General features: G+C 49.8%; 1 protein-coding gene across 1 annotated transcript; it reads left to right on the top strand.

The window, feature by feature from the left end:
* Window positions 1–53: 53 nt before the first annotated feature.
* Window positions 54–25,015, top strand: LOC103748646 (cytokine receptor common subunit beta). The gene is made up of 15 exons (XM_017802748.1): window positions 54–115; window positions 10,796–11,029; window positions 12,269–12,392; window positions 14,797–14,984; window positions 16,414–16,488; window positions 16,672–16,790; window positions 17,030–17,107; window positions 17,294–17,340; window positions 17,459–17,613; window positions 18,540–18,679; window positions 19,502–19,661; window positions 20,522–20,612; window positions 20,800–20,857; window positions 21,478–21,581; window positions 22,190–25,015. The coding sequence occupies exons 2-15, from the start codon at window positions 10,954–10,956 to the stop codon at window positions 23,304–23,306; spliced, it is 2,532 nt and encodes an 843-aa protein (XP_017658237.1). The 5' UTR covers window positions 54–115; window positions 10,796–10,953; the 3' UTR covers window positions 23,307–25,015.
* Window positions 25,016–26,835: the final 1,820 nt, after the last annotated feature.

The following is a 26,835-nucleotide window of genomic DNA, read 5'->3' as shown; positions in this document are numbered from 1 at the left end:
CTCGCGCTTCCTCATTTTGTGCCGTTTCCTCCCGACGTGGCATAAATAAATAGGAAGCAAGGCTCACTGCTGCCTGGAGACTCCTGAAGGAGGCTGCCTGTCCCCCAACACAGAGGTAGGACCCAGCTTCCTGCCGTGGAACTGAGGGTGGGCTCAAAGGAGGGAGCGTGCGGGTCTCCAGGAGGGAAGGGACAGAGGGAGCTGGGGTGGCAGGTTACTTGCTTCAGGGAGGTAAGGGCTTGGTTTCCCAGGAGAACTTCCTCCCAGATTCCCAGGCAGCAGCTGGAGAGGGGTTACCCAGGGTGGAACAACCACTAGCCAGTGCAAAGCAAGGGCTCTGGGAGGGTCCAGCATCACTGGGGGTTGGAATGGTTGTTACCGCCTTGGGGTCGCACTGTGATCCATCTGACTTTGCCACCAGATGTTGGTTCTCTCTCTACCCTGGACTTCTCTCTATTCCTTTGTGGCACAGGGCAAGTGTGGACAGTCTCTCCATCTTCAATTAGAAACTGAGAGAGGGAGAAAGGGAGAGAGGGAGAAAGGAAGAGAGAATATAGATCTGTGGAGCCTGGGATAAAAGAGATGCTGAAGGCAAAAATGTGGACCGTCTCAGAGCTGGATCCCAAAGCTGGGTGCATGGTGGGATGTTCACTTTGAACCTGGGAAGGGGCCCAGTGTTTTGCCTAGCCAGCAACCTCTGTCTCACTGTTTTGCTATCCCTCTGTGTATTGCTATTGTTTTTCTGGGGTTTATCTTTTTCTGTGTCTCTCTCTCTCTCTCTCTCTCTCTCTCTCTCTCTCTCTCTCTCTCTCTCTCATTTCTTTCTCTCTCATCTCACTGTACTGTAAACCCTCATTGGTGATTTGGGTTCAAACCCAGATATATGTGTTCTGTACTCTTAAGATGTTGGCTGGTAGATGGCACATCACAGTTCCCCTTCTGAGTGGGGTCAGAGGCAGTCTGACCACTGACATGTCTCATAGGTCATATACTAACTAGCACCATACATCCTCCATGTCGTGTCCCACAGGTCACACGTGAACCAGGCCATTGTTTTATAGAAGTCTTTATCTGACCTATTTGTTACCCAAGAATTTTCTCAGGGCTTGGATTCTTGCCACTGCTTAAACCCAGTACACAGTGCCTGTGAACCTAATTTCGCAGTCAAGGAACCCTCACCTCCTCCTTTATGGTACAACTTTCCTTTCTCCCTCCCTCCTTCCCTCCCTCCCTCCCTCTCCCTCTCTCTCTCTCTCTCTCTCTCTCTCTCTCTCTCTCTCTCTCCTTCCCTCCCTCCCCCCCTCCTCCTAGGGGACCTTAAAAGAAGACAGCTTGTTCTGTCTGGGTAGGCTGACACTTTACTGCAGACCCCACCATACTGTCAGCTCGAATTTGCCCAAATCTAACATTTTGGTACTGGAACCTGTGAGGTACCATCGAGGTGGTTTGTCCTGTGGGGCCCCTTGCCACTGCTCTCTCCACATCTAATACCAGACCTACATTCTTCTCTGATGAGTCCCCTGAGTCTTCTGGGATCCCCTCTCTGTCTATTCTGGAAATCTTAGCATTAAGTCAGGGGTTCCCCTGGCCTTGGGTCTGCTCCCTCAGTGAGACCTTTTTGAGTTTAGGGACACCTGTTCTCAGTCTTAGTCTACCACAGGTGGCCTGGTTGCACTTCCGAAAGGGGACCTGAGGGGCAGGAGAATACTTATCTCCCTCCCTCCCCATCCTCCAGCCCTGCTTGACTCAGCAGACTTCATAACAACACTACCTGCTCAATCTCACCTCCCCTCAACCAACTGCTGCGTAACTTCCAAATGCTTGATCTTGTTGGGAGATATCAAAAACTGTTTGCCTTTGCAACACTGTCACACTTGGTTTTAAAATGCTTAGATAACATCACACAGTCCGGTGGTGAGTGTCCTGAGGTCCCTTCCCCCAGGACTTTCTTCCTTCTCCAGAAACAGCTCCCTTTCTGTCAATCTTCTACCACATTCCAGATTATAAAGGACCCCATCCCCTCTAAGTGACATGATTCTCTTTCTCTCTCACTGTATTTCTGTCCACAGAGTCTATTCTTTATTAAAACTTTTACATCAATCATACACCTTGAGTTATTCTTGCTTTGACAGGAAGTGAGTGCCTGGGGGCAAGCAGGTGTGTGCATCCTTGTGTATACGTATACAGGTTTCTATCCACACAGGGCTGGGCTCATAGCCTCACAAGACAGGCTCCGGTGCTAGGCCCAGCTGTGGAGTTTTCAGTACCCACAGGCTCTGCTAGGGCATTTTTGCATATCCAGATTTTGACTTTACTGTACCATCTTTTCTGCTTCCTCCTACTTTTATAGTGAGTAGCCTCTGCACCTCGTCTTTATCAGTATTTTCACATATAGCTGTGCCAAGCTATATGTGTACCAAATACTCTAGGAGAATGGGGGATTGCATGAGTCCATAACTGTGTTTAATGTCAAAGAAAAACAAAGCACCTGCTTTACTAAGAATTAGAATACAGAGACATGGCTCAGCAGTTAAGAGCACTGGCTGCTCTTGCAGAAGACCTGGGTTCGAATTCCAGCACCCACATGGCAGCTAACAGCTCTCTGTAACTCCAGTTCCAGGGGATCCGACAGCCTCTTCTGTCCTCCGAGGGCTTTGCATGACATGGGTACATTTACCTACATGCAGGCAATACACACATACACATGAAAATAATAAATAAAATATTTAAAAAAGAATTAGAATACAAGGTTAGGCATTGTGGTATATACCTTTAATCCTAGCCCTTGGGAGGCAGAGTCAGGCAGATCTCTGTGAATTCAAGTCTAGCTTGGTCTAGTGAGTTTCAGGCCAGCCAGAACTGCATAGTGAGACTCTATCTTTAAAAACATTAACATAGCTAGGCGTGGTGACACATGCTTGTAATCGCAGTACTCAAGAGGCAGAGGCAGACAGAGTCTGTAAGTTCAAGGCCAGCCTGGTCTATATAGGGGGTTCCACACCTGTCAAGACTACATAGTGAAATCTTGTCTCAATTATATATATCTTTGGGACTAGAGAGAGGGGTACAGTAGTTAAGAGTGCTTTTTGCTCCTCCGGAGGACCCAAATTCAGTTCCCTGCACCCATATTCGGTGACTTATAACCACCTGTAACTCCAGCTCCAGAGGATCTGACTTCTGCCCCCTTGAGCACCAGTACACACATGGCCAACAGACACACAAATACACAGACACACACAAATTTAGACAAAAGTTTTTTCAAAAAAATTAGAATAATCCAGAATCATGATTTTTTGCAAATACACTATTGCATTTGTGTGACTATATAGATTCTGATGTGACTGTTTTTAAATTATCCAACACAATCTGTACAATTAACCATACAGTCATCTATTGAATTTAAAAAGTTTTGGCTTCAGAAAATTTGTCAACCTAACCTGAACTGGTTTTTTTAGGTTGCTCAGAATGGCAGGATCTCAGAAATGTGGTCTGTCTACTCATAGTTTTGCTTGGCAAATGTTTATAAGCCATATAAAAACCACCTGCAGAAGCGTTTTATGTGGGGACACACACACACACACACACACACACACACACACACACACAGAAGCAACCCAGAATGACCCTTCTGTATGCCAGTTAAATGTCAGCTCTGGTTGAGTGACAACTGGGAAATCTTCCCAGTATTTAGAACGAGCTGTTCTCCAGTGCAGAGATACACCAAAATGCTCTTTTTGGATAAAGGAACCAAGTACAGAAAGCTTTCATATTTGTTCAAGGCAACCAATGCTGTTGATGCAAAACAGAAATCAACACAAAGTCCCAGCAGCTCTCCAGATGCAACTCTCGAAACCAACATATCAAACTTGACTTCCTTTAGACGATAGTTATTTTTTTCTAACAGTAGAAATTTAAAAACCAGGTGTCTGAATTTATACATATGTATAAATATAATCCCAGTGCTTCGGAGGCAGAGGCAAGCAGATCTCTATGAGTTCAAGGCCAGCCTGGTCTACATAGTCAGTTCCAGGACAGCTGGGGCTACAGGGAGACCCTGTCTCAAAAAGACCAAAAAAAAAAAAAAAAAAAAAAAAAAAAAAAAGGCAAGCAGTTGAGATGCAACCACTTTCCAAAAGGTACCACATTAGCCTCTTTTCATGGGCCCTTGGGGCCTGCCTGTTTTCAGGCACCACATCCTCAGCATCTTTCCATCTGAGGAAAACATGGGTTCTCGCTGCTGGGTGGGGCCATTGTTCCCTCGGGATGGGAAAAGCCCATTGGCTGGCCAGCAGCGTCTTCTTTGATTTGCTCCTATCACACTCAAGTTGTTTTGCTTTTGGGTCCATCTTTTTCTCTCCCAGATTTTTGAGAGTCAAGAGATGATTCAGTAGACAATCTAACTTTTCTCCAGGTTCCCGAGTACTTCTAGCATCGACAGTCTCACCCACTCCAGGAAATCCTTTGTCTTCCCTTTCGCTCACGCCCCTCCTGAACCTTTTCCTCCACGCATCCCAGAGGCTCTGCCCTTGGTGTTTCATGCTTTCTTTCAGTTCCATTTTTTGTCTCTGGCTTCTTGGAGCCCATTCTTCCCCCACTGCTGCCTACTGGAAGAGCTGAGATGCTGAGTCTCCAGCTTCAGTTACATCCAAGAGATGAATTTAAAATTTTAATAAGTCTAATCAGATCATCCCACTGAAGAGTGTCACAAGACGCTGGCATTCTGGAAGCTCTTACTTCCTTCGTTTGCTCAATGGATAATTCTCTCTCTCTCTCTCTCTCTCTCTCTCTCTCTCTCTCTCTCTCACTTGACAACTTTTGTTCATACATTTGTTGGTCATTTTTTATTTATTTTTATTTTATGTGTATGAGTGTATTGCCTGCATGTGTGTAAGTGCACCCGTGTCGTGCAATGCCTGCAGAGATCAGAAGAGGGTATTGAATCCCCTGGAACTGGAATCACGCATGGTTGTTAGCCATATGGGTAGTGGGACTAGAACCCAGGTTGTCTGCAAGAGCAGCCAGTGCTCTTAACCACTGAGCCATCTCTCCAGCCCCACTGACGTCTCACCTTCTGGAAGAATTTAGCTGTTCCATGCATTAGTATTTAATGACAGAAGAGGAAAATATATTCTCCTGGGCTATCATTAATTTTTTCTTTGCCAGGCTTAAGGTGTCTTGTGTCATAAAAAAATGTTTCAGTGGTCTATAAGTCAAATTTGTCACTTTCTGCGTGTTTTCGATGTGCGCGCCCATTCACAGGTGTGTGAGTACATGTGTGTTATATATGCGTGTACAGGCCACAGGAAGACCTCAGGTGTCATTGTTTGTGGACTGTCTACCTTCTTTTTCTGACAGACTCTCTCACTGACTTGGGATTCACCACATGTGCTAGGCTGGCTGGACAGTGAGACCCCAAGAGTCTGCCCTTCTCCACCTCCCTAGTGCTGAGATTCCAAGTATGCGCCACCACACCAGCCTTCTTTCATGTGGATTCTGGGGCTTGAACTCAGGCCCTCATGCTTTTAAGGCCAGTGCTTTACCAGCTTAGCCAACTCTTCAGTCTTGTCTCCGTATTTTTTGTTTTGCTTTATGTTTTGATGTTTATCCCCTAAGACTAAAGACATGGTTTAATACTCTTAAGTTTTGACTTTCAGATAGTTAATCTGCCTTGCATTTGGAGGGGAGGGTAAGAAAGGATGGAAGGTCACAATCTAACTTCTAATCATTGTCAAGAATCCATCCATCACTACTGTGCTCCGCCCCTGCTTCTCGGTGACCTGAAACAGCACTCGAACTTCCTAAACTCTGATAGACTTGGTTTCTTTCCTTCTTTCTGTCTACAGTTATCTTTTTTTTTCCTGGCAAATGCAGCACATCTCTCCTCTTCAGTTTCTCGGAATTCAGAACCAGCTTGTCCAGAGCATTAAAAACCCTTCTGTAATCTTCATTTCCGTAGCACCGAGTTTCGGGATTATTCCCAGCAAGACTGGCCCCTGGAGACGAACAAGGAAGGGACTTTGTCCTCTGGTCGCCTTGGCCAGGCTGGAAGGTGCTTAGAGCCTCCAGTTCTGACACCACCCTGGGTTTCCCATAGATGTGCAGACCTGGAGGTAGCCCCGATTCTTCGGAATGGTTTGCACCTAATCAAATATTCCTGCACGTGTGTCAAGGAAAGTGGCCCTTTTTGCTTCCTGTTCGTTTGTTTCTCTCCACTCTAAGCAGTTTTTTTCAAAAGCTCTCCTTTGGCTGTGGAATGCTCCGCTCCTGCCACGACCCGCTTCTTTAGCAAATCTGCGACAGGTTGACCTGTGAGTTTCTTTTGTCCAGAGTGAATTTGTGCTGTGCTTCTTTTCTTCTCCTTTTCAGTTTTAATTCTAACCATTCACTCTTTTCACGGGCGCACAGGCTCCCCGTGCTCCCCCTCCCCGTCTTTTCTAGCCTCTTCTTTGCGCTCGCCCCTCCTCCTCAAAGACTTTAACCTTACTTGTTTTGTTTGGTTTTGTTTGTTATGAGACTGGGTCTTACTATGCTGCCGAGGCTAGCCTCCAACTCCTAGCTGCCTCAGCCTCTCCAGAACCTGGGAATCCAGGTTCAAGCCTTACGTTCCAACACCAGCACTTTTTACATTTTTACCCTCCCCCGAGCGCTTGGGTGAATTAGCATATTTGTGCCCTTCAAAAATAAGGCAAGGCCCTCCGTTAGTTTTCGGTTCTCCTCCGCCCCCGCCTGGTCTCGCAGCCACCACCCCCATTAGTCATGAGTTCTGCTTCACCTTCATTTGATTTTACTTTATGCAGCGCCAGTGCTGCCCTCCTCAGCCACCCGGCTTGGCTTGCTGCTTTGCTCTAATACGGTGTGCTCTCTTGGAATTTGTCTCTCCTAAAATATACACTAAAATGAACTGTTTCTTCAGAAAGAAACCTGAAAATTTTTCCTTGCCTTCATGACACCACTTTGTTGACTCTTGAACAGCAAGAAAAACAATCTTTTTTAAAAATAACTTTTAAAAATTATGATTTTGGGGGGAGGGGTGAATGCATGCCATGGCACAGGTGTGCAGGGTTAGACCACAGCTTTCAGGAGTTCGTTCTTTCTCACCACTTGGGTCTGGGGACAGAACTCACGTCATTAGGCTTTCGAGGCAAGTGCTTTGCCATCTCTCTGGCCCCCAAATATTTGTCTGTGATTATGGTTCATTCGTATTTTCCTGAGGTACTGTCAAGGCAGGGGGGGAGAGAGAGAGAGAGAGAGAGAGAGAGAGAGAGAGAGAGAGCAGACTCAAGGTGTGGAGGTCAGAGGAAAGCTTCCTGGGGTTGGTTCCCTCTTTCTGCTGTGGAATCCAAGAATTGAACTCACACTAGCAGACTTATGCAAATACTTTAACTTGCTAAGCCTTCTCACCAGCCCCCTCACTGTGTGCTTAGAATTCAGGGACCCTGCTGAGAAATTGCTCACCAATCTGACCTTTGTACCACAGAAATCAGTCTGTTGTTTGTTTCCTTCTAGAAGCTTCTATAGGATTCTCTTTTCATTCTTGAAAGACTGAAAGTTCAGAGTAGCATATGAGTGGGCATAGCATTACCAAAAGGGAACCTTGGGCGTTTAGCTTGGTCTCTTTCCCCTACTGCAGAGCCTGACTGAGCCCCCCTTGAATAATTGTCCTTGCTCTTGTCCTTTCCGTGATGGACTGCTGTCTCCTTTAAAGCCCTAGAACATTTCCAGTTGTATTTATTTGGTTACACATCGAAAATCCCAGAATAACAGTGGCTTAGTCCCATGGGAATTTGTTTCTCCCCTCACTTAAGAAACATCTAGAAACAGTAAATCTCAGGATTGGCATAATGACTCCAAAGTGACAAGAGGAAGCCTGGTTCCTGACTTCCTGTTACACCATCTTTGCCTGTGGCCTCTATCCTTAAGGTAACCTGATAGTCCAGATGGCTGCTGGAATTCCAGCTATCACTTCTGAGATATAGGAGACAGGAGGTGTGTGTGGTGGGGGAGGCAGCAAGAGAAGAAGAAAGAAGGGAGGGAAGGAGGGAGGAAGGGAAGGAAGGCAAAAAATAGACCTCTTCCCACACAAATGGATTTTTAAAATATTTTATTTGTTATTTTTACTTTATGTATGAGTGTATTGTCTGCATGTGTGTAAGCGCACTCATGTTGTGCAGTGCCCATGGAGGTCAGAAGAGGGCATCAGATCCCCTGGAACCGGAGTTATGGATGGTTGTTAGCTGCCATGTGGGTGCTGGGAACTGAACCTGGGTCCTCTGCAAGAGCTGCCAGTGCTCTTTACTGTTGAGCCATCTCTCCAGCCCCACAAATGGATGTTTGAACAGCCATTTCGGGAAGATACACAGAGGGCTTCCACTCACATCTCCTTGGACAACATTTAGTCATGTGACCATGCCTAGTGGTAGGAGAGGGTAAGTTTTATTCTTCATGTTCTATAGAAGCCCAGCTAAGACTCAGGCTTCTGTCACCAAGAAGGAACGGGACAGTGGGCTGCCGGCACTGTTTGCCGTATGCACCCTCCTTTCTTTGTTCTCGGCCTTGAGTCTCTTTTTCAGTGTTTTCTTGATGTGCTGGAATGTTCCTTCTCTTGTCCGTGTTCTCAGCTTTACACATCTACCTGAGTCAGATGGTTGTTTGTGGTGTTGGTTCTGTGATTTGACCCATTATTGAGTTGATTTTTTTTAACTGAATGTTTGTGAATTTCATATAATATATTCTGACAGTTTTTTTTTTTTAATCTAGCTTTTGGCTTCTTGGCTTATTTTTCTAACAGTAGTCTGAGTCTAAATGGCTCTTGGCTCCGCAGTCACCCTGGAGATTCAGGTTCACAAGCTTCAAGTTTTTCTCTCTTTAGTCTGTGTCTGGACTGTAGAAACATATCATATCAGTCTGTGTTAAGGTGGACATGGGACATGTCTGCCATCAGTGATCAGGAAACACAAACTCTCTGGGAACTGTGGTTGGCAGGGAGGGGGCTTGTGGTTAGTCCAACCCATGTGGGCTCAGTTTCAGCCTGTCTGGCACAGCTGTGGGATACGGACCTGTCATTCATCCATATAGCATTTCCTCCTCTGTAAGGATGCTAACAGTTGCCTTGACCCAGGTGCATTGCTATCCAAAAACCACTCTGCACACTTCCTGGCTGATGACGAATGTTAAACATTAGTCAACCACTATCATGAATCCTCCTTCTGTATTTAATTATCTTGCTTGCGTTCTTTTCTGACTCTGACTTGTAATCTTTTACATAAAAGTAACTTTCCACAGTTTTGGGACTGAATGTCCATGTCCCCCCAAATCAAGTTTTGAAACCTCACCCTTAATGGAAGGGCATTGGAAGTGAGGTCATGGGAGGTGGTGGGGTCATGGGAACAGAGGCCTCAAGAACAAGGTGGGTGCCCTTAGACAAGATACACCAGGCAACTCCCTCACTGCTTCCACCATAGAGATTAAGTGGAAACCCCTAGAGGAAGGGACCTCACCAGACCCCAGACCTTGACCTTGGACTTCTCACTTTCCATTACTTCGGGAACCAAATGTCTGTGTTTTTTTTATGAACTGCCCAGTCTATGATGTTTGGTGACAACAGCCCTCACAGATGAGATGTTGGTACACATTTTTCCCCATTTTGTCCTTTGTTTTGTGACTGAGTTTCATAAAAGACAAGAGATTCAGTTTTAATATACTTTGTCTCAGATTTCTTTGATTGCTTTTTTTGGTTCGAAGTTTAATATGATTTACTCTTTCATGTGTAACTTTGTAATTAACCTCACACTTGGGGAGTGATGTTTTGTGTGTGTGTGTGTGTGTGTGTGTGTGTGTGTGTGTGGTGTTATTCAATTATCTTAGCATTTTAACATTAAATGCTCCATCATTTTACATTGTTTACTGATTCCTCCTTTATCATATAAGACATTCTGGGTAAATAATATTTGTTTCAGTCAGTGTAACCACTGATTAGATAGAGGATAGATATGTAGATATAGATAGATAATAGGTAGACAGATAGATAAATGGATGGATAGACAGATACATGATAAAGATATATGGATGAATAGATGGATGTATAGGCAGACTGATAGATGATGCATACATAGATATAATGGATGGATGGATTGATAGGCACACATGCAGATAAATGGATGGATGTATGCACAGGCAGATAGATAAATGACTCATACATACATGGATAGATGAAGGGTAGATAGATGCTATGTAGATACATAGGTAGATGGACACAGGGAGAGACAGATGATAGATGGACAGATAGGTGAATTTGTGTAGTGTGTATTTTCTTGACTGAAGTTTCAAACGACCTTGCAGGAGAAAGGGCCATGTAACTGCTCTGCTCCCCTGGTACTTCCCAGGTGGACTTAATGAAATGAGGAAATCCCCAGGTTTCCAGGAAAGGGGAACTGGCAAGTAGAGGGGCCTGTGGGAGAACTGATGGTAAATGGAGCAGAGGCGGGGAGAGCACCAGGCTCTGAGTGTGCATGAGAACCAGGGTGCAGACAGAGACAGAGACAAGGAGACTCAGCAACCACACCTGGGCCCCACCGCTGTGTCCTCCAGCAGTGGGGCTCCACTCCCACCATGGTTCTAGAACCTGCTGCTTCAGAGGCCATCAAGCCATCTCCTCCACCCCCACACCTTAGGCCAGTGAAGCTAAAGAGAGAGGGACAGTCCCAGGGTGCCACACATTAGGGCCGCTTTATCTGGTCTCTGGCCCCTCGGTATCAGCCGCACCCAGACCACTCTCACTCAACACATCCTTCTGCAGGCTTGGAGGAGGCGGACTCAGAGAGAGGACTCACAAGACTTGTAACATGGGTGTGGCCCAGCATTCAGCCAAGCAGGACCCCAGGACAATGAGACCGCTGTGCCCATAACCACTGCCCACCTGTGCCAGCTTCCTGCAGTCCCAGAACTGACAAGCAGATGGCGCTGACCCAGGGTCTGCTCCACATGGCCCTGCTGGCTCTGTGCTGGAGACCCAGTGTAACAGAGACACAAGGCAAGTCTGACGACCCCTCCTCTTCCCATTCCTCTCCTGGCTACTGGGAGCTATGGGGGCCACCACTGAACCCCCAAGAAGCTCCCGGGGCCCTAGCAGCTCTGGCCTTTCTGCCCAGCTTTTTCTCCTCTGTTTTCTTCCCTGGGACTGTCCTGGGCTCCTTTCCTTCCTGTTCCCCATGTTCCTATTCATGCTGGCCTGGCCCTGCAGCGTCTTGCCCAGGAGCGTCACTTCTGCCCATTTTGCTCCATGCGGCACCCGAGCCTCCGCCCCACCTCCAATGGTCCAGTCCCTTTTCCATCCCTCCACAAACCTTTGAGTGTAAGAAAGTAGGGATTGGGAAAAGGGATGAAGGAACTGACCTCCATACAACAAGCAGGTTTATTAGGCAGGCTAAACCTAAGAGAGCACCTCCTCACAGCCTGGGGTCTGGAGGAAGAGAGCCTCTCTAATAGGCTCAGGGTCTTTATACTTTTTTCCTTGAGGAGTACCTGTGGTTGGAACTGTGTCATATGGGAAGGTAGCTGGAGAAGAGTTGTACCGTATCAGGGAGGAAGCAGAGCATAGCAACCACGTCTCTGGGAAGGCAGCTAGAGGGTGGCAGTTAGGTGAGGTGAGGCGCTGGTCTCTGGGAAGGCAGCTGCCTTCCATCCAGGGCCTAATATTTCTCCTTCATTCCCCTTTGTCCTTGCTCCAGGGGCTCTGGTCTAGACCTCTCTCCCCATAGCAGCCCCAGGCCCCTCCTGGTGCTTGGAGGCCATGTGGGACGTTCCTGGAACTCCCAAGACTGGAAGATTCTCCACAGTGCCCCCAAGACTTCCTCAGTGATATGGGAGCCACGTTCCCTTTGCCAGGCCCAGGTTCAGAGATGCAGGCCCAGCAGGTCAGGGTCAGGACAGGGATCTGCCAGCCGCATCTCAGGCCCAGGCCGGGCCCTCCTGCCAGGTGGCACCTCAGGGAGCAGGAGCCTGTGACGACACGTGTCCTTGTTCTGGGGCCTGTGCAGCACAGGAGGGCCCAGGCACAGCCAAGAATCCACTGGAATCCCATGTTCCCTATAGGAGAGGAATGTCCCAGCCAGGACCCCAACACAACCCTGCCAGGTTCAAGCCCTCTCTGGCCACTCTGGCCTCAGCAGGAAGCTGGAGAGCTCCCCTAGGGCTTTCCAGGAGGAGCGGTGGAGAGGGTGGCAGGGACACCTGGAGGGGAGAGGGTGACTCTCCTGCCTGTCCCCTGCAGACACTGTCCCACTGCAGACCTTACAGTGTTACAACGACTACACTAGCCGCATCATCTGCAGCTGGGCAGACACTGAGGATGCCCAGGGGCTCATCAACATGACCCTCTATCGCCGACTAGACAGGTGAGTGACGCTGTCCTATTGGCGTGGCTACTCGAAGACCTCACTGCCACCAATGCTCCTCCCCTGTGTCATCAATGGTGTGTGGACGTTGTCCCCAGTCACCTTATACACATGCTCAGTCCCCTTCCTGACTCCAGTAGTGACTGCAGCACCAGGTGCCTCCTGCCCCAGGTTCTCCTGCTGCTTCTCACCACAGCACTCCTCTGAAGAGCTGCACGAACGCCATGTCTTCCTAGTCTGTCTTCCTGAGCGTACGCCCCCAGAATTCAGCTGTGCCTACCAGGGAATCGGATATCACTCAGCAATACCCCCAGACCAATGGCCAGGGCTGAGCCTTCTTCCACCATTGTACTAGGATGACCATGGTGCCTGCTTGTAGCTCACTCTCACCTGACTTACAGCCACCACACTCACCCAGGTACCCTGGTGTTCCTGCAGACTTTCTAGACATTTTGCCCCTCCCTCCATCAAGTGCAAAGAGTGAGACCCCTAAGTGTCTATCTATCTATATCTTCCTATCTATATCTGGTCTTCCGAGATTTCCCCCCACCCCCACCTCAAGCTATGGGTGGAGACTCTTTGATGACCATCTCTAGCCCAGACCTCCCCACCCACCACACACACACTTATGCTGTTACTTAAGTGATGAGTTTCTCAGATTCCAAATACCCTAAGGCAAATTCTGCTCTTCTTTGCAGACTGTTCTGTCTCTGTCTCTTCACTGACTGGGAAGAGATGGCAACTTGGGCTAAATGACTGGAGGGTTGGTTTGGTTTCTAAATCTCATCTAGCATCTTTCCTCTTTATCTCTGTGCTTGCGCTGTCAGCAAACACTGCCACATTTATCTCCAAATAAGATGTGAATCAGAGCAATGTTGATACCACCTCCACAGCCCAGATGACTTAAAACCACCAGGATGGCCCCAAAGCCACCAGCCCATTTTCTTGCATCCACAACCCTAACCCATTCTGTCCAAAACCCAGAGGAATCCTTCAAAGCTTGCCTCAGAACAGGTCCTTCCCTCCTTCACTGATAGGGCTCTAAATATCTACCACTAACTCACAGTAAAATCAGAGTTCTTTATGACCAGGCCCAAGACTGTTTTGCTGGCTGCCTGAAAGTCAGTACTCTGGGGCAAGTTTGGGGGGACAAAGAAAGGATTTATTTGAAAAGTGGAACACTGAAGAGGATGAGAGGGAATGAATTGCCCAAACCACTTTGCGCTGATGTCACAAGTACAAGACTCCCCTAGGGACTTGGGGAGAGGGTCTTTCTAGTCTCCAGTGGGTGTGGGGGCAGTTACCAAGTGGTGATAAGTTCTGATGGGGCTCTGACTTCTGACATACTGTTATCTGAAAGTCATTGGCTGTCCTGGCTTCTGTCGACCTGGAGAGACATTGCTAATTGGTGTTTTATGACTCAATGTCTCTTTAGTTTTTTTCTCAGGAATAGTTAACCATGCAGTTTAGGACAAAGAAAAGAGGAGAACAATTTTAACTTGCGATGGGGTTTTGGTCAGAGGTGCCATCCGCAGCAAAGCTCACACAAGACCAGAATACATTATTCAGCTGTGTGGCTGACAAAATTAGAGATTTATAAACTCTACTGAAAGCCAGCAAAGCTAGAGCTTTGAATTGGGCTCCTCCTGGGTTACACTCAGATTGCTTATAGGCATTGCACCAGAAATTTATCAACCAGATCCCAGACTGCACACATACTCCATTCCGTGCAGGTTGGTCATAGACCTAGTGAAGCCTCACTCCAGCGTGTGTCTGCCTCAGGGACTTTGCATTTGCTGTTCCCATTTCTTGAAATATCCTTTCAACAGACTCTGCACGCTTCTTCTCCCCCTCTAGAGACTCTGCACACACATCATATACATAGTGAGACCGTCCCGTTTCCCTGTTTCAAACTGTATTCCTCACACTGAAATCCTCTAGGCCTCTCATCCCTTCTTGCTTTGTCTGTAGGACATTTTCTCATAATGTGTGTATGTTATTCATGTTAAGTTGTTTATATATTATTTGGTAATTTAGTGAGTGCCTTCCCAACAGGGTTCCCACTCCACAGACAAGTATACACATGTGTTTGTGTGTGTGTGTGTCTGTGCATGTGTGTCTGTGTGTTTTGTGTGTGTGTATATGTCTCTGTGTGTATCTTTGTGTATTTATGTGTGTGTCTGTGTGTGTGTTGTATGTGCCTGTGTGTGTCTCTATATGTGCCTGTATGTCTGTGTATGTCTTCATGTGTGTGTGTTTGTGTGTGTGTGTGTGTGTGTGTGTGTGTCTGTATGTGTGTGTTGATATGTTGTTCACTGCCAGATCCTGACCTTGAGTTAAAGTCAGGCTAATACTAGGCACTCAATGAATTCCTGGTGAATAAGTGACTCTTATTCCCTGACAGTGACCAGGCAGTGTCTTGTGATATCAGTGAGAACCTACTGTGGTCAAGCTGCCCCTCACCCCACCGCTGCGTACCCAGGAGATGCGTCATTCCTTACAATCTTTTCGTTGTCGCGGATGAAGACTACTACTCATTCCAACCAGACCGAGAGCTGGGCATCCAGCTCACAGTTCCCCTGGACCAACATGGTGAGGAGCTACAGGCCCTGCCCAGGGGTGTGCTGTGGATCGATGGGCACCCATGGTCACCACATGCTCTTGGTTTGGGCTAATGATCATCTTCTATGAGATTTTATTGTGGAATAGAGACAAGTTGCCAGCACTTTAGGCTAAAGGAGAAACTGAGCTTTTGCACTGACAGTCTAAGCTGTGCATGTACCAGGCTGTTATAGGACACTATAACTCCTGTATGCTGCTCACAGTGCCGTGTTAAGCGCTGTTGTCACTACCTCTGATAAACCTGAGGCAGGAGGGAGGGGACCTGCCCAAGACATTGGCCTGAGGTGCTGGGCCCTTCTAGCTGGCTCTGACCCCATCATTGCTCCCCAGTGCTCCTACATGGTCTGGGGAGGAGTCTAGTCTGCTTCCTGTCCCTCTCTGCCCTAACATCACCAAGCTGCTATCTGGAAGAGGCAGAAGGCAAGGACCTAGGAATTCCACTGAAGCCATTCTTTCAAACATATGGAGATGAGAGTCCCTTCTCCAGGGGCTCAGAGCTGTGGCTAAAGGGGTGGGCAACTGGATACCATCCCCCGAGATAACATTCAGTAGCCAGCTCCATGTACAGAGACTAGAGAGGAAGAATCTGGGGATCAGGACCGGCTTCCCAGAAGGAAGGAGGGGACTTTGCAGCTGAATCCTTGGTATGGGAGGAGCCAGGCCCACAATCTTGGCAGGGATAGCACCTGGGCAAAGGCAGGAGATGGACGAAGCTGTGACATGCTGGGAAAACAAGCTGCATGATCATCGTATCCAGGAAGTATTTGGGTCAAGAAAGCTGGACGGTGACAGAGGAAACAGAGATGCAAACAGCTGCGTCTCAGGCTTGGAGATGGTGAGGGGTCAGGGTCCAACATCTGTCCCCCAAGTGTGAGAGTGGCAGAAGTGCAAACTCATGAATCCACCCTGGTGTGGCAGAACTAAGATGGGGTGACAGAGGGTCGTAGGAAGACAAGAAAGGGGACAGCAGGTTCTGTCTGGGGACCAGGGGGTTCCAACAATGTCCTCAAGACAGGTGACATTTATACTGGGCAGTGACTATGGCAGGGACCTGGGCAATGGCAGAGTGGACAGAAAGAAAGGGAACAGTGTGGCTGCACAGGAGGTCGCAGTGCACAGCAAGGAGGAGCAGCCCCTCTGAGTTGAACATCCAGGACTTATAAGGCAGGTGACTGTGGGGACACAGCACCCAACTGCCTTTAACTCCTGTCACATCTGGTGCCCAGGTTTGCAGGTGCAGGACCTGAGGCTGCAGAGGAAGGGTCCTGAGGGTCTAGATTATTGTCATCAGCTGATGGGGTCAGCACTGAGCCTGGACCCAAGGGTCATCCAGGACCCAGGCTGCCTCCGGTTCCCCCAGCACACACCCATCACAAGCCCTTTGCTTCCTCTCCTGCAGTCCAGCCCCCACCTCCCAAGGACATCCAAGTGCCAGGGACTTCAGAGGGCACTGGGCTTCATGGGGAAGGGGGAGGTGGGTGACAGATGCTGGGTCTGTCCAGTGAGCATGTGCAGATGCTGTCTTGCCCTGTGAGTCTAGCAGGATGCAGGGCCTCCTGAATCATGATGTCAGGAAGATGGCATGATGTTATCATGGCAGAAGGGGAAGAGCAAGGGAACATGCATACCCAAGGGCCTAGACTGACCCATTCTTCAGAACCCACTTCCATGATGAACAACTCTTCCCTCTGTAACCAGCCCATTCCTGTGGACTTCATGCATGAGGACCATGGAAATCTGTGTGACCTAATCCCCTGTCAGCACTGCTGTGATAAAGTCAGTTGCCAGCATGTAGACTTTGGGGGACATACTTAGACCATAAAAACTCCTCCTGGGGAGGTGACAGTTAAGCAGAATTTACTAGCTTTATTCCAGGAAAAGACATAGAAGCCCAAAGAAGGAAGGAAACTGGCCTTGGTTCTCCTTAGCCCAGAGCCTAAGCCAGGAACCCACAGACCTGGGGCAGGCCTGTCCTGTATCTCTGGGCTCTCTTTTACTCCATCCCTCCCATCCAGGCTGATGCCATCTACAACATGATAGGCTACCCCAACTTCATCATGGACCCCAAGGAGCTGGACAAAGTGTTCAATGATGTAAGTGGCTTCTACCTACCCTTAAACTTCCTTCTCACACGGGAAGGGGCCAGAGTGAGGCTGGGTCCAGTTTGGATGCTGGAGGTAGCATGACTCTCAGGATGTCTCAAAGTGATATGGGGTGGTATTTAAGGATATAGGAATGAGGAAGACTTTCCCTGTTCCTTTGTGTCGTGGGTCAGTCAGTGGATGTCAGTGAGTATCCTGGGCTACAACTCCAGCCCTGATGCTCAGTGAGTGTCCCCTCTCCATCCCACCCTGTTCCCTTGTCCTTAGGGCCACAACTCAACTGAGGTCTCAGCCTGCCTGAGCCTCCCCTGGCCCTGTCCTTAGCTCAACTATGCTCCCCAGGGAGGAAGAATGCTCTCCAGTGGAGGAGCAGCAGGCCGGCCTCTTCATCCATTATCACTGTGGGATAAATGTGTCCAACCCCAGTGCACACAGCCGGTACACAGTCTCTGTTAAGCCGCGGAAGCAAGGGAAATACATTCCAAGCTCCAACCACAGTGAGTTTACCCTATCTCTGCATGGGTTCCAGGGACTGTAGGGGTCCCTTGTGTCACCCTAATAAACCAAGGAACATCCTGATACATCTTTGTGTTTGTCACTTTTAAAGATGTACAGGCAGTGACTTAGTGATCCGAAGTTATTTGGAGGTTGGGGTGATGGTTCAATGAATAAGACTGCTTGTTAAAAGCATGAGGACATGAGTTCAAATCCTGGGACCTGCAGCTCTTAAGATAGCAAGAACCTGTAAGCTGATCCTGGCTTCAGGCAGGGGCACCAAAATAGTGGAGAGGAAAGGCTGACACAGGAGAGTGGAGACTCTACAGTGCCTAACCTCCATCTCAGGCACGTACCTTATGTGTTCTGAGACTCAGTTTCCCCATATGTAAAATGAAGGAATTAGAACACTTCCCGTGGAAGGGGCAAGAACCCAGTGATGGCGTTACTGCAGAGCAGATGTGTTGCCCAGGGGCCTGGAACAGTCTGTATCGCTCAAGAGCTGATTCTCCATAGTTGTATTTTTCTTTCTTTTTTGTCTTTTTGAGACAGGGTCTCCCTGTAGCCCCAGCTGTCCTGGAACTCATTATGTAGACCAGGCTGGCCTTGAACTCAGAGAGGTCCACCTGCCTCTGCCTCCCAAGTGCTGGGATTAAAGGCATGCGCCACCACGCCTGGCACATAGCTGTATTTTCATATCCACCATGACCTGGGAGGTTCCAAGCTTTGGGCCTCAGCATCTAAGCATCTCCTGTCAGGGACAATGCCATGATGTGGGGATGCTGGAGACTTGAAGCCAAAGTGGTGGGTACAGAGGATTGGTCTAGCTGGAATTTGGACCAAGGTTGCCCCTGTGACCAGATGGATCATGGGAAACACTCCACCTGAGGGAGGTTACCCTGCATCCCTGAAATCCCCCTCCCTCCAGTCCAGATGCCCTCTCCAACCCTTAATGTGACCAAGGATGGAGACACTTACAACCTGCACTGGGAAACAGAGAAAATGTCCTACTCCCACATCAACCACCAGTTCCAGGTCCAGTACAAGATGGATTCAGTCAACTGGGAGGTGAGGACTGTAACCCAGGGGAAGTTAGGGACAGGAAAAGGAGAGTTGGGGGAAGAAAGGATACCCCGGGACCACCTGCCAGGGGACTGACCACTGTGACTCAGGACCCATGTGGTCAGCAGATGATAGTCCCATCCCCTGGTAAAGAAGCTAGTCTCAAAGAGGTGACATGACATGGTCCCATGACCAGAGCTGCCCTTCCACTCAGAGAGCAGAGTCAGTGTGGGGCCACAGCAACCACTAGAATGAAGGTTACAGCCGGTCACTAAGACCTGGGAGCATTTCCTCCCAGGAACGAGATATAACCAAACACATAGCCTCTGAGGGCCAAGCTACAGCCGAGGGCCCAACTTGCCCAGCACACGTCCCCATCTGCAGAGGTCTGGGCTGAGGTACAGATCCTGGGACTCCATAGAGTTCAGAGCAGGACCATGGGTTTCAGCCCCACAGCATCAGGCAGGCAATGGGGTTTTGAGGCCTGAGGGTAGGTCAGCAGGGTGTTGGGAGGAGGTCAGTCCTGACCCTAATTCTCATATCATAGGGCATGCTAAACCAAGACTAACCCTGGATCAGCCAGAATTTGGGCCAAGGCTGTACACTAGACAAATTGGGAAGAGGAAGAGATTCTGAGCCTTGGCCTGGGTATGACTGTCAGCACAGAGAGTTAGTTTCTGGGCCCCAGAAATTCTGGGCTTCAGTAGGCTTTGTACTGGGGTCTGAGACTGACCAGGAGACTCGGTGGGTCTGGATGGGCCTGTGTGGTGGGCAGCTGAGTTCCTGAACCTGGTCAGTGGCTCAGCGTCAGCACACCTGCCACCACAGGACAGCAAGACAGAGACCGTAAAGCAGGCCCACAGCATGCTGCTGCCAGCACTGAAACCTGCCACCGCATACGGGGCCAGGGTGAGGGTCATGCCCACCCCCGGCTACCATGGGATCTGGAGCGAGTGGAGCAAGGAGGCCTCCTGGACCACTGAGTGGGGTACGTCTCCCGTCCTCCACTCCACCCTGGCCTGCCTCTCCCTAAGGTGTCACTTGACCCTGGAAAGTGACACTCGACGTGCAAGACACACTGTAAATGGGGACTTGAGAGAGCAGATAGCCCGTCTTACCCTCATTCCTCCTTTAAGTGGGAGCTTAGGCCTCTGTTTAAAAGGCCCTTGGTTTCATTATCCATGATTGGTCAATCTGGGTTTCCTGTTCCGATGGCAGCAGAGCCATGGTAGCCTGGGTCTGGAGGGTTGGGTGGGATGCTTAGGTCCTGCCGACCTCCCTGTCCTCCTTGCTGCATTCAGACCTTACCTTACCTGTGGTGACCACCTGGACACATGCACTGTGCAAGGCAAGGTCTGGGACGTTTGGAGAGGACACGGGGTGTTGGTCTAAAGCTCCCCTCACAGCCAGCCTTGCAGAGGGAGGAGCCCCGGAGTGATAGTCACCCAGGTAGAAGGAGGGCTGGGGCCATGGCTCAGGAGAGGGGAAGGGGTCCTGCTGGGCCAGGCCAAGAGGGCTCATGCTGTCAGCAGAGACCCTCGGTAAGCCCATCGTCCCCTCTCCTCCTCTGCCCTCCCTGTACCTGGAGGTCATGTCCCAAGCTGCCTCCTTCTGGAAAGCTCCCTGGTCTCTGCCAGTCCCCACAGGGTACCTGCTGCTGCTCAGGGTGGAACTTCCTCACACTGAGCACTGGGGCTCTTCCCAGTGGGTCTGGCCTTCTGCCCATCACCTACAAACAGTGTGTTCCCTCAGCCCTGGTCCTGCACAGAGGGTCTGGAGACACTAGCCCTCCCCAACCTGCATCCTGACCCTCCCACCTAATACTGCTTCTCCTTCTTGCTGTCTAAGTACTGCCCACATGGGGGCTGGCCCTCATCCTGGTCTTCATCACCCTGGCCTTGCTCACGGCCCTCCGTTTTGGCAGTGTCTATGGGTACAGGTAAGTGCAGTGAGTGGGCTGAGGGGAATGGAACCCGGGCCCCAAGGACCTCCAGGGATGGCATGGTCTGGCCCTTGCTGTTCCACTCTGCCACTCACCCACGGCCTTAGCATCCCCTTTGTTCATGGGCACCTGAGCATCTGGTCCTTGAGGTTCTGGAACCTGTCGTCCTCCTGTTGTCTTCCAGGTTGAATAAGAGGTGGAAGGAGAAAATCCCCAACCCCAGGAAGTGCATCCTGTTCCAGGTAGGGAGGACTGAGCTCTGCTGCTGGCTCCCTGTCTGCCCAGCCTCCTACACTCCATCTTTGCTGTCACATTGGTGCTGAGTAGATGGGTCTCTGGGGCTCTCTGGGAACCCTGAGAAGCAGGGTCCCACAAACTGCCCAGACCCTGCTGGAGTCAAAGGGAGTTAGAGCATTACCTTGGGGGATGGCTCAGGAGGGACTGCTGCCGGGGGTGGGGGGCTGAGGACCACAAGGCAGAAATTGAGCTGTGTGCTGCAGGACCTCTGGAGCTGTGTGGTAGAGCCACTTGTAGTGAGGGGGTCTCGAGGGGGTCAGGCCCCAAGGTGGGGTGTCAAGGACAGAAAGATAGGTTGGGGTTTTTCAGGAAGTGATGGACATGGGTGGACACCAGGGCCAGAAGGAAGGGACCTGTGGCAGGCAGCAGGGCCTTCTGTCCTCAGGTGTTTGGGGAGTTATGGCTTCTCACTTTCTGGGGTCAGAGCCAGGCCCTGTTGTAAGGAGATTCCTCCCATCCGTGGAGCTCAGGGAAGACAATACCACATGCATGATGTCGTCTCTTTTCCCCTTCCCGAGCTGCCCTCCCCGACACACTCTGAGCACAAATGTCCTTCCTCTTCCAGGATGGACCTGCAGGGTTCTGGCCTCCCCACAGCATGGGACCCTTCATCACCAAGAGCCCCACTCCCCAGGGGCCAAGGGGCAGCCTCTTCACTGAGCTAGAGGGGTGAGTGGTTGGGTTCCTGGCCCTTGGGGAGCCTACGGGAGGGAACTGCCCCGTTGTGCACATCAGAGGCTTTTGTGGGGTGGCCTGTCACTCTCTGAAGAAATCCCATGAGGTGACTTTCACTGTAGCAGGTGGCACTCCAGGTAGACGTGGGGAAGATTCCAGATTAGGGTAGGATAGACAAGGGACTAAAGTGAGCATCCTGAAGCAGGTGAACTCTTCCTCCCCTGCTTCCCAGAGAAGCCCTGCACTGCAAAGGCCTCATGGGTGGTTGAGGATGCATGCCTGCAGGTCCTTAGGCTATGTGGTGATGGCTAGGCCCCAGCTGCCAGTCTACTAGGGAAAGGCAGTGGCCTGGTGGGTAGAATGCTGCAATGAACAGAAGATGGTGGCAGCAACCCAGGGTGGTGACGTGAACTGAACACTTGGTACCTGATCCTTGGGGACAATGAACCTGTGTCCCATGTCATTCTTAGGTCCCTGATTCTACCTTGCCTCTGTGCTCACTTGAGACCTGGAAGGAGTCAGGCCTTCTAGAACCCTCCCCCCCAACACACACACATATTGAGTCACTGGGTTCCACAGCTCTGCTTTTGTTGTCCCCACAGGGTGTCATCTCCACATTTGGGGGAGAGTGAAGTGTCACCTCTCACCATTGAAGATCCTAACATTATCCAAGATCCACCATCTGGGCCTGACACCACCCCAGCTGCCTCATCAGAACCCATGGAACAGCACCCTAACCCCCACCTAGACCCATCAGTCCCCTCAGACAGGCCTGAGAGCCAGATTCCCAGCTTTGACTTCAATGGCCCCTACCTGGGACCTCCCCACAGCCGTTCCCTGCCTGACCTTGTGGGCCAGCCAGTGCCCCCACAGACAGGTGGGAGCCTGAAGTCAGCTCTGCCAGGCTCCCTGGAGTACCTGTGTCTGCCCCCTGGGGGACAGGTGCAGCTGGTCCCACTGGCCCAAGCAATGGAGCAGGGCCAGGCTGTGGATGTGGAATGCGAGCTCAGCCTAGGGGCCAAGGGGAGCCCTTCCACAGAATTTGGGGACAAGCCTTCACCTGAGCCAAGGGTAGAGGGGAAGGACCCAAGGGATAATCAGGTGGCTCTGCCCATGAGCTTTGGGGGCCCTGAGGACCCTGTGGTGGCCTCTGGTTATGTGACTCCTGCAGACCTAGTACTCACCGTGCCCTCAGGGACCCAGTCTCTCTCCCTGGCCCCCTCTTTGGGATCCCCCTCAACCCAGAGCCTCAGCCTCTGTCTCGGGCTGACTGGAGGTTCCCCTGGAACTGCAGCCCCTGGGCCACAAGGATTTGAGGGCTACGTGGAGCTCCCTCCGAGCACAAGCCAGTCCCCCAGTTCATCTCTGTGCAATTCTATCCTTCCTGTGCCCAGCAGCCCTGTAGTGAGCCTGGAGGAGCCCAGGGAGGAGGGGGCCCCAGCATCCCCACACCCTGAGGGCCTCCTTGTCCTGCAACAGGTGGGAGACTACTGCTTCCTCCCTGGCCTGGGGCCTGGCTCCCTCTCGCCTCGCAGCAAGCCCTCCTCCCCTAGCCTTTGTCCCGAGATGGAGGATCTAGACCAGGTTCTGCCTGTCAAAAAGCTTCCCTACCAGCAGGCGCCCCAGGTGCCCGCCATCCAGTTCTTCAAATCCCTGAAGCAGCAGGACTACCTGTCTCTGCCACCTTGGGACTTCGGCCGCTCCAGGGAGGTGTGCTGAGGCCCCCTGACCTCACCAACAGCCTTGTACTGCGGGCCTGGGGGCTTACTCACTGAGATCTCCAGACCTGAGCACCCTCCATCTCTGTTCTGCCCTTGACCTTCAGCAATGCTCCCCCCTACCTGGTCTCTATCTTCTGTCTTTCTGTCTCTGTCTTTGCCTCTGTCTCTCTCTCTCTCTCTGTCTCTCTCTGTCTCTCTCTGTCTCTCTCTCTCTCTCTCTCTCTCTCTCTCTCTCACACACACACACACACAGTTCTTTCAAGTTAATTACTAGAACTTTTCATGCATATTCCACCTGCTAGATCTTTCTTCCTTTCCCTCTAACTTGGAGTTGGGCTGGGGTCCGAGCGGCCTCTGGGGGTCAGACCTGTGTGGTCTGTCTAGAGTCCAAGGACTGCTATAGGCCTTGTCCTCCTCAGGCTCCAACAACATGGCACACCTCTAGCCCAGTGCAGGAGGAAGGAGACTTGAGTGGGCACCTCAAGGGTCAGACTTTGACAGACTGTGTGGGGAATGGGCAGCACACATCATCTGAGAATGAGCATGGCTTTCCATAGCAATCTGGAGCTGCCAGGGAGCCCTGGGGTCCTTACAGAGGGGACTGGAACCCATTGTTATGTAGCGAAGTCATTGATGTGGACAACGCCAGACGGAGACCACAGTTACGACCAGGCTGGGTGAATGAGGGACAATGGGGTGGGCAGGCAATCCAGAACTCAGTAGCAGCTGTGGAAAAGCTGAGGGAAAACCCACAAAGGACAGGAGTACAGTGACCACAGAACAGTGCATCCAGGTGTTGAGTCTGTGGGATGATGGCTCTTGGAAATCACTGCCTTTCTGAAGCTCAAGGCACACGCATTACACTGTTTTTATTTGCATTACTTGCTCACGGTCAGGTTTGTCCATGTTTTCGGATGTGTCTTGGGTATCAGCATTTACTATTTTATTCTTTTCTTGGGCTAAGCCCATGAAACTTTGTGTTTATCATTTTCTGACGAGGCTGTAAAGCTATTTCCACGTGGCCTTTTGTGGGAGATACACACGTCTCCCTTGAGTGTGTTCTCTTAGTTTTGTACAGGGGGCTTTGCGACACCCCCAGCACTTGTGCATCCAAATTGCCATGAGACAGATGGCTGAGCTGCACCCCATTTGGGGGCCATATTTGCAGAGGTCTTCAAGGGAAAACTTATAAGTGTCCATTTGTATTGTGTGTGTGTGTTTCAAGCTTTATGTGGAAGTTTTTAACTATTCTGGAATATACGCATGTGACACAGAGATCTGCTCGACAAACCCGGAGTGAAGGGATGGTGTGTCATTGGTTCCCTCCTCTGCTCTCTGTCTCTGTGACTGAAGGGTCACTTTCATGATCCACCGAGTCCTCGGCGGAACTGGCTCCAGTTTCCTCTCCTGTGGCCCTTACTCCCTCAATGGAGCCACTGTCCTGATTGTTCTTCGTATTCGATCTTGACACGGGGCAGGCAGAGCAAGTGTTCCTCTTGATTTTGTTCCTCAGTCTCTGTTCACTGCAACAAAGAAAATCATTCAACCTGAATCTTTATCAGTATGAAATTCACAACAGCCTGTCAGTACATGCTAAAGTGAAAGCTCTGGGGGAAATGAGCAAGACCAGCTCACACATTAAGTAAGATATTAACTCTCAATACCTTGCATTAAGAGGAAAATTTGTAATAAAATGTTTGCAACATAGCACAAAACCTGGCCTTGAACTTTGTGTGTGTGTGTGTGTGTGTGTGTGTGTGTGTGTGTGTGTGTGTACTGGAAGGGTAGCAGAGGGTACTGTTTGACCCACTCTCTCCCCAAATGCATTGTCAGGAAGGCAGTTTCCTTAGACCAGGGCATTTGGTCTTTGCAACACCGCAGTGAGAGTGTGGACAGCTTCAGTGAGCGTAGGCTGGCGGGGGGACAGGGTACCATGGAGAGATACAGGATGTGACCAACAGGTTGAAAAGCGGGTGGGCTTCTGGGAAAATCCAGGAGGGAAGGAGACGAGAGAGAGAGGGAGGGAGGAAGGAAGATGGTGTGTGACAGAATATAGAGATGATTACACGGTAAAATCTATTCATTGTCTGAAGTTCGGGTTTGACTGGGTGTCTCACATTTGCTCTCTGGTTATGAGAATGGAAAGCAGAGAAAGAGAGAGAGAGAGAGAGAGAGAGAGAGAGAGAGAGAGAGAGAGAGAGTTGTTCATAGAAAAAACAGTGATTGGGAGAACTGCATTCTGACAGACATGCTCATGTGACCTATGGGACTGACTATGAGATAGACTGTTTCTGTCAGTCTTGTTTTTGTACCTGAGGTGAGGCCATTTGGTGGGGAAGTCAGGAAAAGACTGACTGAAAGCAAGAGAATTGGTTCAGATCTAAGTCCAATTTCCATTGATGTGAGATGAGGTAAAGATCATGTGCACAGTTAGAACAACTGGGGGGCCTGGAGGCAGAGGCTCCAGGAGGACAGATGTCTCTAGGAGTGTAGGGACATGACATAGGACATGGGGGAGGGAAGCAGGTAGAATGATGATGACTTCACTGTGTGCCAGAGGGAGGGCTCAGGGCTGGGAGGCCCCAGTGAACATGGGCTGAGGATGACAGAGCTTAGCATTCATCCTAAATCAAGAGTCACCACAAATTAATAAGAACCTAAAAGAAAAACAAGACTAATCAAAAAGTTTATCCTTGATGGTAGTTAGACGTGTTCTAATTAAAATTGTACACTTTAAAAAAAACTTGTTGGATTGGTAAATATGGGGAGGAAAATCTCAATATCAAGAACTAGGGAAGGCAAGGGGCCTTGGTTGTAATAGTGCACACCAGTAGGATATGCTGAAGAGGCAGAGGCAGGAGGATCACGAGGAAAAACATGAGCATATGGCATTCTTTTTAAAAATTTTCCTTTGGCGTTGTTGACCAAAGAGATCCCCCTAAATCCTCAAACAGTACTGGCTACTGCCGTTGCTCTGGGTTTCCCAGCAGAACCGATCAGTAAGACACTATTACTGAAGATACTACATACCTGAGTTACATAATAGACAAGGAGCAATCAATTTGGACTGACCTAGAAGCTACTTCTCTACTGACTAGCTTTCATAGTACTAAAAAGTGCTGTGCATGTTACTGACAGAGGAAGGCAATTATCAACCTTACCCAGCTGCAAGCTACAACAACTGGCTTAGCAAAATATGCCCAATGGTGCAATAGTGGTACGAATATTATAGCAGTGACCAACCACCTTGTAGTTGGACTTAGGGTCTGCTTCACAACAGAGAGTCTATACCTGACACTGTTATCAGGGTAAGAACCTGTGGCTAGACAAATCACAGGTCATAGCAGAGACTCTAGTACTATCATTCTGCTAAATAGACATGATATTAAACTGATTCACAATGACTTATTTTTATACCCAATTATCTCAACCCTCACCAGAGAAAGCTCTTTTTGCAGCAGATGGTGATTAACACAGAGACCCACAAATTGTCAGCTTGCCAATAATAAGAGACTGTGGGGTGCTCA

The sequence above is a fragment of the Nannospalax galili genome, unplaced genomic scaffold (assembly GCF_000622305.1).
Source record: "Nannospalax galili isolate Female #2095 unplaced genomic scaffold, S.galili_v1.0 scaffold445, whole genome shotgun sequence".
Lineage (NCBI taxonomy): Eukaryota > Metazoa > Chordata > Mammalia > Rodentia > Spalacidae > Nannospalax > Nannospalax galili.
Note: the sequence above shows the minus strand (reverse complement) of the source record. Positions and strands in the feature narration are given on the sequence as shown.